A 15,957-nucleotide genomic window follows, 5' to 3' on the forward strand; every position below is an offset into this window, starting at 1 on the left:
AAATGTGTTTATTGCCCCACATGGCAGATTTCTTTTTTTCAGTCCCTTGTCTGAAGCAGTATTTTAAAAAGTTACCCTTCTAATAATTTTTTAAAGTTACCTCTTTAAGAAATTAAATTTTTTGTGACCCGTAAGACTACAGTTCATTTGGGTGTATCAGTTTCAGTGGCAGATTTTACTCCTCCCCATCTCGTGTTGTTTGTTAAAATTGAACAATAGCACAAGTAATATCGTCATACAAGTTGGACATTGAATATTTTGCTGACTGCAAACCAGAAAGTAGAAAATATTACAAAATAACAAAATAAAATATGAAATAAAGGTAGGTTAACTGAAATCAACTATTAATGTCTTTGGAATTTGTGAATCTTTGAGGAATTGCACAAAACGTGACATTTTAAGGTGAGAATCATTTGTGAATACTTGATATTCTTGCCATTTCACTATGTAAACTGAAGAATATTACACAATAGTGTGCCTGATGGAGATACAGTAAATTGTTGACAGTACTCTCTGGACTTCTACACATATGCTAGCTCTGGTGGTGGCTATCAAATTTCTCCATTATAATAGGAAGAGCAATTATTCCCTTCCACTTATCTCGTCGCAAATTCGAGGCAGAAACTTTATATTTGAGATCAACATTGCCCGATTTTGTAAATTGGATAATTTTTCCCCAATATCTCCAGACAGCTTATGTTTATTTAAAGTGAGTACCAATACATTTACATAATTTCATTACTTTCTTGCCTTTTGCCCTGAATTATAGACACTTACATTCTATAACTCTCCCATAGTTCCAAGACTTTACGTTAAGAAGTCTGTTTATTTTAAAACCATAAAGTTCTCCATATTGAACTGCATCTGAAATAATCTTACTCATTATTTTAATCTACGTGTCTCTTTGCAACAACGTTCTTCCATTCACGCAATTTAATGTTCCTTTTGGCTTTGCGTCACCCTCAACTTGAAAAGACAATTCTCTGTTGCTCCTTTGGCAATGAATCCTCTGACAAGTTCCTGTGCACTGTTGACTTCATGGTTACATAGGGTGTTGCCATTATTTCTTCTTTTGTTTCAAGGTTCAGGGAAACTCTTCTGGATATCTGTTTAGCATTTTATGCTTGTATGTGGGGACTAGATTTATTTTTTATTCTATTTATTTTCTCATGCTTGTGTTGATAAAATTAATTAGTGCTGGAGAGTTTTAGGGTATTAATCTTTTATATGTTTTCATTTCAAGTTATTTATTTATTATGAAGTCATGTTAAAGAATTTTTATGATTGGCCTTTTCCAAATTAGTTTTTGCATTACAGATTTTAATAGATCAGTCCTTCATTACTAGAATGTTGATTTGTAGTTCTATTACATTTGAGATTCCCAATCACATCCTGCTCTCAGGTTTTATATTTCTCTTGCTTTCTCTGTGGCTTCCTCTTCCAACATTTTCCATGTCTCTGTCATTCTCACAAGGTGTCCATGGCTCGTGCTAGCATCCTGTGGCTGATAGGTGAATACTGTGAGCACGTACCAAAGATTGCACCGGATGTCCTGAGGAAAATGGCAAAAGGCTTTATAAATGAAGAGGAGATAGTGAAACTGCAAATTCTAAATCTGGGAGCTAAGCTGTATCTCACAAACCCCAAGCAGGTAAGAACTGAATGAGTGCATAATATTCCTCTTTCAGAGCCATTCAGAGTTGCAAGTTGGCCTTTACAATCTTGATGAATGATCTTAAACTGTTACATCTCATTTATTACTTAGGAATTGGCTGGCAGGTTTATATATAATTGTGGAAGAAACAGGCACCAAACACAGAAAGTTAAGTTTTGGCATTTAGGTTTCTGAATTGATTTGCCTTATCATTTATTGATTTACTAAATCAGGTTGTCTTGACAATTCATTTCCCCTTTGTTTTTGGATGTGGAATATGTTAGTTGCATAATTTCATTGTGATTGATAACTTACTAAAACACAAAAATTGTTAAATATTTGAAATAATTATGAATCTCTGTTTTGATCTGTGAAAAGATTTCATATTTTTACCTTCATTGCAGCCGTGACAATATGATACAAAATATGAACAATTTATTCTGATAAATAACTGGTATAAATGGTATGTTTGTATTTTCATGATTGTTGCAAATTTTAATCTACAGTTCTGCATTTTCCTTGACCTATCTGTTGCCTTTGATATTTGTTGCTCAAGATGTTTGATGCTCCTCCATAATTGTCCAACTTCATGGGGCTGTATTTGTCTGGTTTCAATCTTAGTAATCCAACTGTAGCTAGCGAATTAGCTGCAATGAGGGCTTATAGATCTGGTACCCACCAAAGGTCAATTTTTGGTTCTAATCCTATTTCCTGTCTTCAGCATTCTCATTGGTTGTAACATTTGAAAAGAAAGCATCAGTTTTGTATGTAGGTTAGCGATCCCCATCTTAAGCTCACCTCATCCAGTTAGGACTCTAGTCAAGCCTCTAAACTAGATGACTTTTTTAACCAGCAGTACAAGATGAGCACAAAATTGCTTCAACTAAATACAGTGGATTCTGGTTATTTGGAACACATTGGGACTGGGTACATTTTGGCCCAGTTAATGAGCTGCCCCAGTTAGTTGAAGTTTCATGGAAATATTTTAAAAGGTTTATAAAGACAAGCTCCCATTTAACTGAGTAACAAATTATGTATTTAAATGAAATTCAGAACTATCTGGAACACTACCAATGCTACTACAGAACTATAAAACTGTATATTAGTTCCTAATAGTATTCGACGGATAAGTTTATCCAGAGTATGCTGCCACGTTCTTTTGATTGGCTGTGAATGAACGAAATCAGCACAGGCACCTAGTGCAGAAAACGGATTGTCTTCTTTTTCATTGTAACATTCAAGCTACTTCAAATTCTTTGTAGGTCCTAACTTGTTCAGTATTGAAACTGTGGTGAGCAAAACAATTCTGGTCTGTCTTACTGCTTATTTCTCACCAATTATCAGTGACAAAATTCACTGCTTTTTGAACAAAAACTCATGCAATTGGCGCTATTTAAAAACTGTTCACTCTCAGTATGGTGTAGCTTCTAACAGCCGTACAAGTGCACGCAACTGATGCTAGTTAAAAATCGTTCAGCAGCTGTCTCCGGACCCAATTAAGTGGCATAGTGTCCCAAATAAATGAAGGGAATCCAATTATTTTCTTGATTAGTTTTTGTTTTTCATGAGTTGTTCCAAATAAGCGGCTGCCCCATTTAACCAATGGCCCAAATAACTGGAATTCACTGTCTTATTAAGTGCCAATGTCTTCAGTACACTTGCCGCCCCCCCCAACCCCCACCAGAAATCATCATTGATAGCAATCAGCCTCCTGTCTATAAGTGTTACCCAGGCAAAAGCCTAGGTCTTGGACCAGATATCTGTGGCGTTATTAAGAGTTCTCTTCGGAACATCATCGGACATGCTGCTGAAAGCCTTGTTCATACATTCATCACAAAACTTAACAAATCTTCTGCACTCTTAGGCATTCTATTTTGATTTGCCTTTTATACACTATAGATTGTCCAAACCGCTTTTCATTTTTTCTTGTCTTACCTTGTTCCTTTTTTCCCTCCCATTCGCTCTCTGATGATTTACATTTGTTTCCAGATTAAGCAGAAGTTTGTTAAAATATTCATCCTTGTTTTCAAATCTATGTGCAGTTTTGCCCTTCGCTACTGCAAGTCCAGTCTCCTCGAAGCCCTTTACTGTTGTATTAACACCTCACTACTTTTGTATTCCCTTTCCCTTGCGGTTAAGGCCAACATTCCAGTTACCTTATTTATTATTGGTTAACCGTGTGTTTCTTGTACAAAGTGCCCATATCCTTCCAAACAGTGGAATTAACATTGAATCATATTAGTTAAAAACAACTTTCAGCTGCTTTTTTTGTCAATTTGATGGTAATCTTTTGAAGCTGCTGGTCCTAGGTATGGCCTACTGCCTGGATCACAATCAGACAGATGCCACGAAGTTTATTGGTGTCATTCATAATTTCTGAGGGGTATTGAAGATGTTGGCATATTTTAATTTGACCTTTTATTTTTCTAGATCTTGGGCATTGTGGACAAAGCCTGCATTTATTGTATTTCTTTGATTTCTCTCAGATTAGTGGAGATAACAGGATATATATACATATACACTCAGAGAGCCAGTTTACATTGCTGCCATGGACAGTGTTGTGATGAAGATGTGCAGTGTTATTGGGTAGTGTGTTCCAGGATTTAGATTCACTCATGCCTATATATTGCCAGTTGAGTTTACTATGTGACTTCTTGTGAGACATGTTGGTGAATTTATGTGTCTCTCCGTCACAGCCATTGATAGAAGTGAAGCTTGCGGGTTTGGGTGATGCTGAAGATTGTCCGTGGCAGCAATGGAAGGTGGCACTCTGTGTGTATGTATAAATATATCCTGTTTGAGCCACCATTTTCAATTGAGATGTGCATTGAAGTAGAATTTTTATTGATTGGATGTGATCTTAGGATGTGCGCAGCACAACTAGCAGATGTGTTTACAGATTTCTTCTCTTCGGTATTCACTAAGGAGAAGGATATTGAATTGTGTAAGGTGTGGGAAACAAGTAAGGAAGTTATGGAACCTATGACAATTAAAGAGGTGGAAGTACTGGCACTTTTAAGAAATTTAAAAGTGGATAAATCTCCGGGTCCTGACAGGATATTCCCCAGGACCTTGAGGGAAGTTTATGTAGAAATAGCAGGAGCTCTGACGGAGATCTTTAAGATGTCATTAGAAACAGGGATTGTGCCGGAGGATTGGCGTATTGCTCAAGTGGTTCCATTGTTTAAAAAGGGTTCTAGAAGGAAGCCTAGCAATTATAGACCTGTCAGTTTGACATCAGTGGTGGGTAAATTAATGGAAAGCATTCTTAGAGATAGTATTTATAATTATCTGGATAGACGGGATCTGATTAGAAGTAGCCAGCATGGATTTGTGCATGGAAGCTCATGTTTGACAAACCTTATTGAATTTTTTGAAGAAGTTACGAGGAATGTTGACGAGGGTAAGGCAGTGGATGTAGTCTATATGGACTTCAGCAAAGCCTTTGACGAAGTTCCACATGGAAGGTTAGTTAAGAAGGTTCAGTCGTTAGGTATTAATGCTGGAGTAATAAAATGGATTCAACAGCGGCTAGATGGGAGATGCCAGAGAGTAGTGGTGGATAATTGTTTATCGGGATGGAGGCCGGTGACTAGCGGGGTGCCTCAGGGATCTGTTTTGGGCCCAATGTTGTTTGTAATATACATAAATGATCTGGATGATGGGTGGTAAATTGGATTAGTAAGTATGCCGATGATACTAAGGTAGGAGGTGTTGTGGATAATGAGGTGGGTTTTCAAAGCTTGCAGGGAGATTTATGCCGGTTCGAAGAATGGGCTGAACGTTGGCAGATGGAGTTTAATGCTGACAAGTGTGAGGTTCTACATTTTGGCAAGAATAATCCAAATAGAACATACAGGGTAAATGGTAGGGCATTGAGGAATGCAGAGGAACAGAGAGATCTAGGAATAACAGTGCCTAGTTCCCTGAAGGTGGAGTCTCATGTAGATAGGGTGGTGAAGAAGGCTTTTGGAACGCTGGCTTTATAAATCAAAGCATTGAGTACAGAAGTTGGAATGTAATGTTAAAATTGTACAAGGCATTGGTAAGGCCAAATTTAGAATATTGTGTGCAGTTCTGGTCACCGAATTATAGGAAAGATATCAATAAATTAGAGTGAGTGCAGAGACGATTTACTAGGATGTTACCTGGGTTTCAGCACTTAAGTTACAGAGAAAGGTTGAGCAAGTTAGGTCTCTATTCATTGGAGCGTAGAAGGTTGAGGGGGGATTTGATCAAGGTATTTAAAATTTTGAGAGGGATAGATAGAGTTGACGTGAATAGGCTGTTTCCATTGAGAGTAGGGGAGATTCAAACGAGAGGACATGATTTGAGAGTTAGGGGGCAGAAGTTTAAGGGAAAGATGAGGTGGTATTTCTTTACTCAGAGAGTGATAGCTGTGTGGAATGAGCTTCCTGTAGAAGTAGTAGAGGCCAGTTCAGTTGTGTCATTTAAGGTAAAATTGGATAGGTATATGGACAGGAAAGGAGTGGAGGGTTATGGGCTGAGTGCGGGTAGGTGGGACTAGGTGAGATTAAGAGCTCGGCACGGACTAGGAGGGCCGAGATGGCCTGTTTCCGTGCTGTGATTGTTATATGGTTATATTTTTAATCTCTCCCTCTCCCAGTGTAGAGTACCCTCCTGCTTCAAATTATCTACCATTGCCCCTGTGCCAAAAAAGATCAAGGTAACATGCCTGAACGACTGGTGTCCTGTCGTTAATAATAAGGAACACCTCAATAGTAAGCAAATGCTTTGAGAGGCTGTTCAAGGATTACATCAGCAGCTTGCTACCACCCAAACTGGACCCCCTACAATTCACCTACCGACACAACCGATCGACAGACATCGCAATAGCCACTGCTCTACATACCATCTTTACACATCTGGAGAAGAAGCATGCTTATGTGAGAATCCTGTTCTTGGACTACAGTTCAACATTCAACACTGTAGTTCCATCCAGGCTCGAGAAGAAGCTCAGAGAACTCTGCCTTGTGCAGCTGGATCCTGGACTTCCTGTCAGATCACCAGCAGGTTGTAAGAGTGGGCTCCCTCACCTCCAACCCTCTGACTCAATACAGAAGCCCCTCAGGTCTGCGTACTGAGTCCCCTCCTTTGTTCCCTATATACCCATGACTGTATCGCCACCCACAGCTCTAATCTGATAATTAATTTGTCAATGACACTACATTGTTTGACCTTATCTCAAACAATAACAAGGTGGCCTACAGGGAAGAGGTCATCTCTCTGACCCAGTGGTGTCAAGAAAACAACCTCTCCCCCAATGTCGCAAAAACAAAGGAGCTGGTTGTGGATTACAGGAGGAATGGAGACGGGCTAACTCCTATTGGCATCAATGGATATGGGGTTGAGAGGGTGAATAGCTTCAAGTTCACATCACCGGTCTGTACACACCAGCTGTGTGGTGAAAAAGGCACGACAGCGTCTCTTTCACCTCAGACGTTTGAGGATGTTGGGTATGGGCCCCCAAATCCTAAGAACTTTGTACTGGGGCACAATTGAGAGCACCCTGACTGGCTGCATCACTGCCTGGTATGAGAACTGTAATTCCCTTAATCACAGGACTCTACAGAGAGTGGTGCGGACAGCCCAGTGCATCAAAAGTTGTGAACTTCCCATGATTCAGGTCATTTACAAGGACAGATATGTAAAGAGGGCCTGTAGGATCACTGGGGACTCAAGCCATCCCAACCACAATCTTTTGCAGCTGCTACCATCTGAGAAGCGGTACCACATCATAAACGCCAGGACCAACAGGCTCCGGGACAGCTTCTTCCACCAGGCCATCAGACTGATGAACTCACACTGATTTGAGTGTACTCTATATTACACTGACTGTTCTATTTATTATAAATTATTATAAATTACTGTGATTGCACATGGCACATTTAGATGGAGATGTAACTTAAAGATTTTTACTCCTCATGTACGTGAAGGATGTAAAAAAAAAAGTCAATTCAATACAATCTTCCCTGGTATTTATTGTCAGTTATGAATTGTCGCCTATAAACCATTTGTCTTAAAATCCGAGCATTCTTGATAGTTAATACTGTTTTCTTTTTATTTGTAATTTATCTTTAATTTCCAGCCTGCTAAGATTTAAGCTCTTGTCGTCACCTCACTGTGGGCCTCTCCTGCTTCTGAACTCTGCAGTTAGTTGTTTAATTGTTCATTATTATTCATGACTGGATGTGACAGGTCAGGAGAGCTTTCATCAGATCCATTAGTTGTAAAATAGCAACACCGTTCTTTAAGCAAGCCGCTTCTGTTGTCCAGCGTGCATAAAGTGCTTTCCTATAGCTTTGCTGAGTTACAGTGAAGCATGTTGGGTGTACTTGTATGGGTAGTCTTTTGCTTGATAGTGACTGAGGACTATCCAAGCCCGGGTGATTCTAGATTATTGGGCAACTAGATGTTACTGATGGCCTACAGCTTCTTGTGGAAGCTTAAAGTTTGGAAAATATTCAATTTACCATCTAGATACACAACATGACCTTAGAGTATAAGATTGGTGCAGAGAATAAACAATCAAATGTTGAGTCCTGATGAAGGGTCATGGCCTGAAATGTTGAATGTTTATTCCTCTCTGTAGATGCTGCCTGACCTGCTGAGTTCCTCCAGAAATTTTTGTAATGCTCTGGATTTCCAGCACCTGCAGAATCCCTGCGATTTTCTTTTTTTCCCACGTTCAGAGGCATTAGACTAAAGGAAGTAGCTTGATTATGAGCAGTGTGATGTTGTGCTTTACTTGAGATTTTTAAATTTATACGAAGCAGAAGAATGTAATTATTTTGAACAGGAAAATGAACTCTAAAACTAAATTATTGATCATTTGAAATATTAAATGACTGAAATTATGCTCCATGTTTTTGATATTTACAAGTCTCATTCAATTCAGTAAAAACAATACACAGAAGTGTTCTAACTTTGGAATTTTTTTGTTAACATCTGGAAATGTATTCTTTGTTTATTCCTGGTGATAGTGACAAAATTTTATAGAAATAAAGCCATGTGGCTTCCTAAAGCAAAATGTTAAAAGTACAAGCTTGCCATGTTGTTTCAGATTAGACAGGATGGATCGGTAATTCTCAGAAATAAAATCCGAATAGATTGACAGCAGGGCTGTTTTCTTTCAGAAATACTGGTAATGATTGACGGAACCCATGACAGTGAGTCACTTAGCTTGGTTGTAAAGGACATCAGTGAGTTACCCTGAGATAGAAATGGCTAAATACATTGCCAATAATCAGCAATAATACAGTTCACTGATTCATATGGCTTAGTTAATGGTTCATAATTCAGTGAGTACGAGCTAAGTGTATTCAGGCTCCAGGCACTGTGCATGCTTTGGGGCAGTGTTGTTTCGTAAACCTTACCTCTTTCATAGAAATGTGCCTAGCCTAATATCATCTGATATGTTGATGTCCTGCATATTTTTCAGATTAAGTTTTGAGTGCTGTGTTTTTAGTTATATTTCTACATTCATTATCCTCATGTAGACTCTTCACCAGCTTTGCCATATATGATTATTTTTTAATGATGCCTTTCTTTCCACTTCAGCAGTTTAATAATCTAGCGCCTGGCTTCTTCTCAGGATTCAGCATTCACCTACTCAGCACAGATGAGGACATGTGCCTTAGCTAAAATTCCATTTGCTGCCTCTGGAATGTGTATTCCCAACGGAGCCACATTTGTCGGCCATGACCATTCATTCTTATTACAGCTCTGAATATGTTTATTCAGTGTTATCAATAATCGTAAATAACATATATTATTTTCTTGTTTTGTTTTGCCAACAGACAAAATTGCTTATGCAGTACATATTAAATGTAGCCAAGTATGATCAGAACTATGACATTAGAGATCGTACAAGATTTATCAAGCAGCTGATAGTTCCAAATGAGAAGAGTGGAGCTTTAAGTAAATATGCTAAGAAAATATTCCTTGTCCAGAAACCAGCACCAGTCCTCGAATCTCCATTTAAAGGTACTTTTTTTAAAAAAAGAAAGTCATACTTTTCAAACTCTGGCTTTATCTGTGTGAATTGATGAGTAGAATTGCTTTTTCTGTCATAAAGGGAAAGTGCGCCCATTACTGTATATTTTAATTGTGAATGCTATAAAGTGCAAAACTGTTGATGTTTTCCACTTCAGTGCACCTTGGCAGGCTATTTGACTTCCTCTAATGTGTAGATGATCATAAGAGCATTTTATTGTAGTTATGGCTTATTTTTATACTCGTGAGCAGCTACAATATCATGTATTTTAGAGTTATTAGATAAAAAGATCAGGCGACAGATAGAAGATGCTTAATGAAATAATATCCAATATTCAGAAGAGGATATTTTTCATAACTTTACCATTAAAAGTGGGTACTTGTAAGTTAACTATAATGTAAACAAATTCAGTGAACTCCAGTTAATTGGGCCATTGGTTAATAGGGCAGCTGCTTATTTAGGACATCTCTTAATGAACAAAAACTAATTGAGAAGATAGTTAGGATTCCCCTCATTTATTTGGGATGCTGCTGCTAATTGTGACAAGAGACTTGGTGCCAAACAGTTTCTAACTAGCATTAGGCATGTGCATTTGTGTGGCTGTAAGACACGACAGTTTTTAAATAGCCTCAGTTACATTTGCTTATGTTCAAAAAGCAGTGATTTTTGTTACTGACCATTGGTGAGAAATAAACAGTAATGTAATTCAGAACTATTTTGCTCACTGTGGTTTCAAGAATTCAGGCTTGGAGATTCCAGAAATGGCCGGAAGTGAAAATGAAATGATTTCACTACTTCAACAAGTTAGGGACTACAAAGAATTTGAAGGTTTTGACAGTCGCCATGAATGTTACAGTAAAAATAAAGATTTGGAGGATGCAATAGTTGAAAGCATTGTATGAACGCAAGCCCATTATCTGCATTAGGTGTCTGCACTGATTTTGTTCATTTGAAGTCAATCAAAAGAATGCATCAGAGAGCACTGGATGAATTCCTCCATTGATAACTATTATGAATACACAGTTTTGTAATAATGTAGTATCTGTATTTCATTTAAATACATAATTAGTACTCAATTAAATGGTGGTTTGTTTTTTTTAAAATACCTTTTTAACTATTTCCATGGAACTTCAGCTAATTGGGGCAGCTGCTTAATTGGGCCAAAATGTACAGTATCTCAATTAACCCAAATCCACTGTATATAAAAAGCCATAAGCTACTTTACAATAAACTTTGCAGGTAGTATATTTAACTAAAGATTATTGTGGAACATAAATTTCTGATGTTAACCATAAATCCCTTGTATGCAACTGCAAAACTTTGCCATCTTAGTATACTGCCCAGAATTCAGTGAATTGAATACAATTTGACTTGGGCCAAATTGTATTCCATTGAAGTCCTTATTAAGGCAAAAATTAATAGCTTATTCTCATTGTTCCCTTTGTCACTCAATTATATATTTATAACTTTCCTCTGTGGTTTGAAAGTACTGTTTTCAATTATGCAACAAGGCCCAATAATAGCTGAGGAGCTAACGTGTCTTGTATATACATATATTTTGTGTATACACAATCATCCATTATTTCGTAAATGAAGCAGATTACTGCTATGTTATGATTGTTTGTATTCAGAACAAGGAAGTAATATTAGGATTGTGGTCAAAGATTAGGATCGAGAAGCCTGTTTCCATGGATTTCTGTCCTTTTGTATTTTGCTTCCCCACCACCTCCCCAAGCAAAGTGCTCTGAACTGCTTCGCTATTTAAAGCAAACCTCCAGAGTACCACAGATATTTTTGTTTAGTCAGCTAAAATTTTTATAATTGACTTCCAACTAAGTTTTAAGGTAGGAATAACATTGCAGTGAGCAGTGTTAATTTACCGCACAATATTGCTGTTGTTTTGAAAGGTGTAAGAAACCAGGGTAAATAGTTGAAAATATTTTCAGTAAGAACCACTAAAAAAATACCTGGCAATAACTGGAGAAAACATAATGTTACCATTTATATGTTGTCATATTTTCCGAGTTTTCTCCTCCAGGATACAGTACTGTACAAAAGTCTTAGGCACATGTAAAAAAAATTCTGTAAAACAAAGATGCTTTCAAAAATAATGAAATGAAAAATTTCTAAATAATAAAAAAGTACTATTAAAAAGTAGTAAACAGTTTAAAAAAACTAAATTAAATTAATATTTGGTGTGACCTCCCTTTGCCTTCAAAACTGCATCAGTTCTTTTCGATACACTGTTGTGCAGTTTTATAAGAAAATTAGCTGGTAGGTTGTTCCAAAGATCTTGGAGAATTTGCCATGTTCTTTTGCGGACTTTAGTTCTCCTACTTTCTATTCTCTCTCCAGGTAATCCCAGACAGCCTCAATGGTGTTGAGATCAGGACTCTGTGGAGGCCACACCATCGGAAATCATATCAAAATTTAGGGTGTCTTAAGACTTATGCACAGTGCTGAAAAACTGCTTGATAGAAAAAACACATTATAGTGTAGAACAAGAGACTTTGACTCTAGATTATTCACTTAATTATTTTTCCAAGGACTTTACACTTCTGCTCCAAACAGTTTTTACTTATTTGAGATGCTTTTGGGTATTGTGCTCTCACTGCTATCACAGCTTTCACCCAGGACAATGACTAATGCTTCATTGGTTTACTATTACCCAATTTGCATCCTATGTCTTCACTAAAATTTACATTCCTTTCTTCCTACACTTTTTTTTATAAATATTGCGTACCTTTAAATACTTCCTCTTGTTCGTCTTCCTATTGCACCATCCCACTCTTATAACCACATAACAATTACAGCATGGAAACAGGCCATCTCGGCTCTTCTAGTCCATGCCGAACGCTTACTCTCACCTGGTCCCACTGACCTGCACTCAGCCCATAACCCTCCATTCCTTTCTTGTCCATATACCTATTCCCCCTCAACCTTCTACACTCCAAAGAATAAAGACCTAACTTGTTCAACCTTTCTCTGTAACTTAGGTGCTGAAACCCAGGTAACGTTCTAGTAAATCTTCTCTGTACTCCCTCTATTTTGTTGACATCTTTCCTATAATTCGGTCACCAGAACTGTACACAATACTCCAAATTTGGCCTTACCAATCCCTTGTACAATTTCAACATTACATCCCAACTCCTATACTCAATACTCAGATTTATATAGGCCAGCATACCAAAAGCTTTCTTCACCACCCTATCCACATGAGATTCCACCTTCAGGGAACTATGCACTATTATTCCTAGATCACTCTGTTCTACTGCATTCCTCAATGCCCTACCATTTACCATGTATGTCCTATTTTGATTAGTCCTACCAAAAGGTAGCACCTCACACTTAATCAGCATTAAACTCCATCTGCCATCTTTAAGCCCACTCTTCTAACTGGCCTAAATCTCTCTGCAAGCTTTGAAAACCTACTTCATTGTCCGCAATGCCACCTATCTTAGTTTCATCTACTCAATTAGTACATTAGTATAATCTACTCTTTTAGTAGATTATGTTGACAAGCTTGTCTTCATTCAATTTATTGGGTCGGTTTGAAGATTGGAGCACGAGACATTAAAAAATGAACAACAAATCCATAGATTAGTTTAGAGAGAGTTACCAGTCCTGCATAAGCTTGCCACTGCTATTAAGAAACAGCTGAAAGCACCGGATAGAATAAAGACTATGCAACTGGACAACATCCCACCTAGTGTATTGAAGACCAGTGTATTGACGACCTGTGCTTCAGGGATGGTTGTACCTTTAGGCAAAGTGTTCCAAAGTAATTACAATGCTGTCATCAGCTGGGCAGTCTAGCATGATACTGCCCTGATGATCTACTTTCATTCAACACAAAGTGATGGGGGTAACACTAGTTGGAATCAAAAGTTGCACAAAGGTGTTTGTGTTATTGGAGGTCAGTTATCCCAGTTTCAGGATATCACTGAATGAGTTCCTCAGAGCAATATGCTAAGCTAAGCTGCTTCATTGATGACCTTTCATCCATCTTAAGGATGGAAGTGGAGATATTTGCTGATGAGTGAATAATGCTTTGTTTCCCGTTGCAGCTTGTCAGCAAGTGAAACAGCTCAAACCCACAGTAAGTGCTGTAATTTGTACACAGTATATAGGCAGAGGTTGATAAGTAGCAAGTAACATTTGCCCATCAAAAGTGACAAGCAATGAAAACCTAATCTTGACATGCAGCAGCATTTAGGTCCTCCTCCAGTGTCAACATCCTTTGGAGTTTCCCTCCAGCAACTCCAAAGGGCCAGCCTCATAAATACCACGGCTGCAAGAGCAGGTCAGACGCTGGGCACCTCCTGACACACCACCATCTACAGGGCACGACTCAGTAACATTCTACTTCCCTGATATGCACCATGGAACCACTCTCAAGAAACTTAACAGCATCCAGGTCAAGGTAGCTAGCTTGATTTGTGCTTTGGCTACCATAGATGCTTATATGATGCTTAATTGGTGTGCAGTGACTTTAGGGTGTATTTTCCATAAAATGAACTGCAGGTAATCACCTACTTCAGGCAAACTCTTATTGAGAGCATGTGCCCAAATTGATGATAATTTTTAAAAATCTATTTTGTGTGCCATGTTTGTTTTAAGCAGAGATTATCATTGATTAATGAATTTGTAACAATAATCATGGACATCTTTAAGGAAAAAGGATGAGTCCTGTTCCTTATTTATGTATATTCATTGTTTTACTATTAACAGACAGATTGAAATAAATGAAGCATTTTCGAAAACCTGTTCAAAAATTTTCAAAGGACATTTGAAAAATAGCATCGTTTCTAAATAGTATTGTTATTATACTGACAGAAAGTAAAGTATAAGGAGAACACAGAAAATACTAGAGTAACTAAGCAAGTTAGGCAGCATTTATGGAGGGGGATAAACAATTGATGTTTTGGGCCTAGACCCTTCATTAGGACTGAAAAAGAAGTGGGCAGAAGCCAGGATAACAAATTGGGGGGAGGGGTAGGAGTACATGCCGGGAGGTGATAGATGAGACCATGTTGGGGTGGGGGTAAAGGAACGGGGAAATGAAGTAAGAAACTGAAGGTAGACTGGAAGTTAGAGAAATCAATGTTCATGCAATCAGGCTGGAGGAAAATGAAGTGTTGCTCCTCCAACCTCAGTGTGGCCTCATTGTGGTAGTAGAGGAGGCCATGGACAGACATGTTGGAATGGGAATGGGAATTCAAATTAAAATGTGCCCACTGGTAGATCCTACCTTTTGCAGTGGACGGAGTGAAGGCACTCGACAAAGCCATCTCCCAATCTACCTGCTAAAGGGTTTTGGCCCAAAACATTGACTGTTCTCTTTCCTAGATGTTGCCTGGCCTGCTGAATTTCTTCAGCCTTTTGTGTGTGTTGCCCCACTCTATGTCAGGTCTCACCGATGGTGGTGAGGGAGGAGGTGTAGCACTGGTCCTGCTCGCGGAGATAAGTGATAGGTGTGAGATCACGGGAGGGACGAATTGAGAAGAGAGTCACATAGCAAGCGATTCCTATGGAAAGCAGAGATTGGGAGAGGGGAAAAAGAAAGATATGCTTAGTGGTAGGATCCCATTATAAATGGTGGCAGTTACGGAGTATAATGTGCTGGATATGGCGGCTCATGGAGAAGGATAAGGGGGCCCCTATCCCAGTTATGGCGGCTGGAGGATGAAGTGAGGCAGATGTTCAACAAATGGAGGAGATGCAGGTGAACCTGACTAAAGCCAGTGCCAACTGACCCAACTGCTTACACCAGATCTGTGAGGATTTCAAAACTTACCATCCAACGTTATGTTCTAGCAACGGTCTAGCTGTTACCAAGCTGGAGTAAGGCATTTCCTGTGAAAACATCTCACTGCTCTCGGGTTATAAACAATCATTTGCTACTTCATTTGTCAGTAAAGATAATCAATGTGTATCTTTTTATTCTGTGCGGAGTTTAAAGAAATAAGGTTTATCACTGCATGCTAACAACATTTTTGCACATGTCCATCTTGGCCACCCGTGCTACAGGTTCTTATGGCAATGGCACCTCCCAAATCAATGGTCTCTTTCACCAAAATGGGGAAGGGCAAGTTCTATTCAATTGCTGCTGGGTCCAAATCCTAGGGTTTCCTACCCAACCCATACTGTAGGATGGACCCGCTGCAATATGACCACAGTGGTTTAAAAAAATGCATCAACACTGTCTTCCTGAGAACATTTAGAGATCAGCAATTTGTGGCTTTACCAGCAATACGTAGATTCAGAAAAAGAACAAAATGATTGA

The 15,957-nt window shown here is 38.5% G+C and overlaps 1 protein-coding gene across 2 annotated transcripts in view; it reads left to right on the forward strand.

Annotated features, from left to right (window-relative positions):
* Positions 1 to 15,957, forward strand: part of ap3b1a (adaptor related protein complex 3 subunit beta 1a) — a 251,519-nt gene that overhangs the window by 123,156 nt on the left and 112,406 nt on the right. For both annotated transcript variants that reach the window (XM_059974482.1, XM_059974483.1), the window contains exons 15-16: positions 1,475 to 1,651; positions 9,475 to 9,661. In XM_059974482.1, the coding sequence (XP_059830465.1) occupies positions 1,475 to 1,651; positions 9,475 to 9,661 (364 nt within the window). The remainder of the gene's footprint in view (positions 1 to 1,474; positions 1,652 to 9,474; positions 9,662 to 15,957) is intronic.

Source organism: Hypanus sabinus, chromosome 7, assembly GCF_030144855.1.
Source record: "Hypanus sabinus isolate sHypSab1 chromosome 7, sHypSab1.hap1, whole genome shotgun sequence".
Lineage (NCBI taxonomy): Eukaryota > Metazoa > Chordata > Chondrichthyes > Myliobatiformes > Dasyatidae > Hypanus > Hypanus sabinus.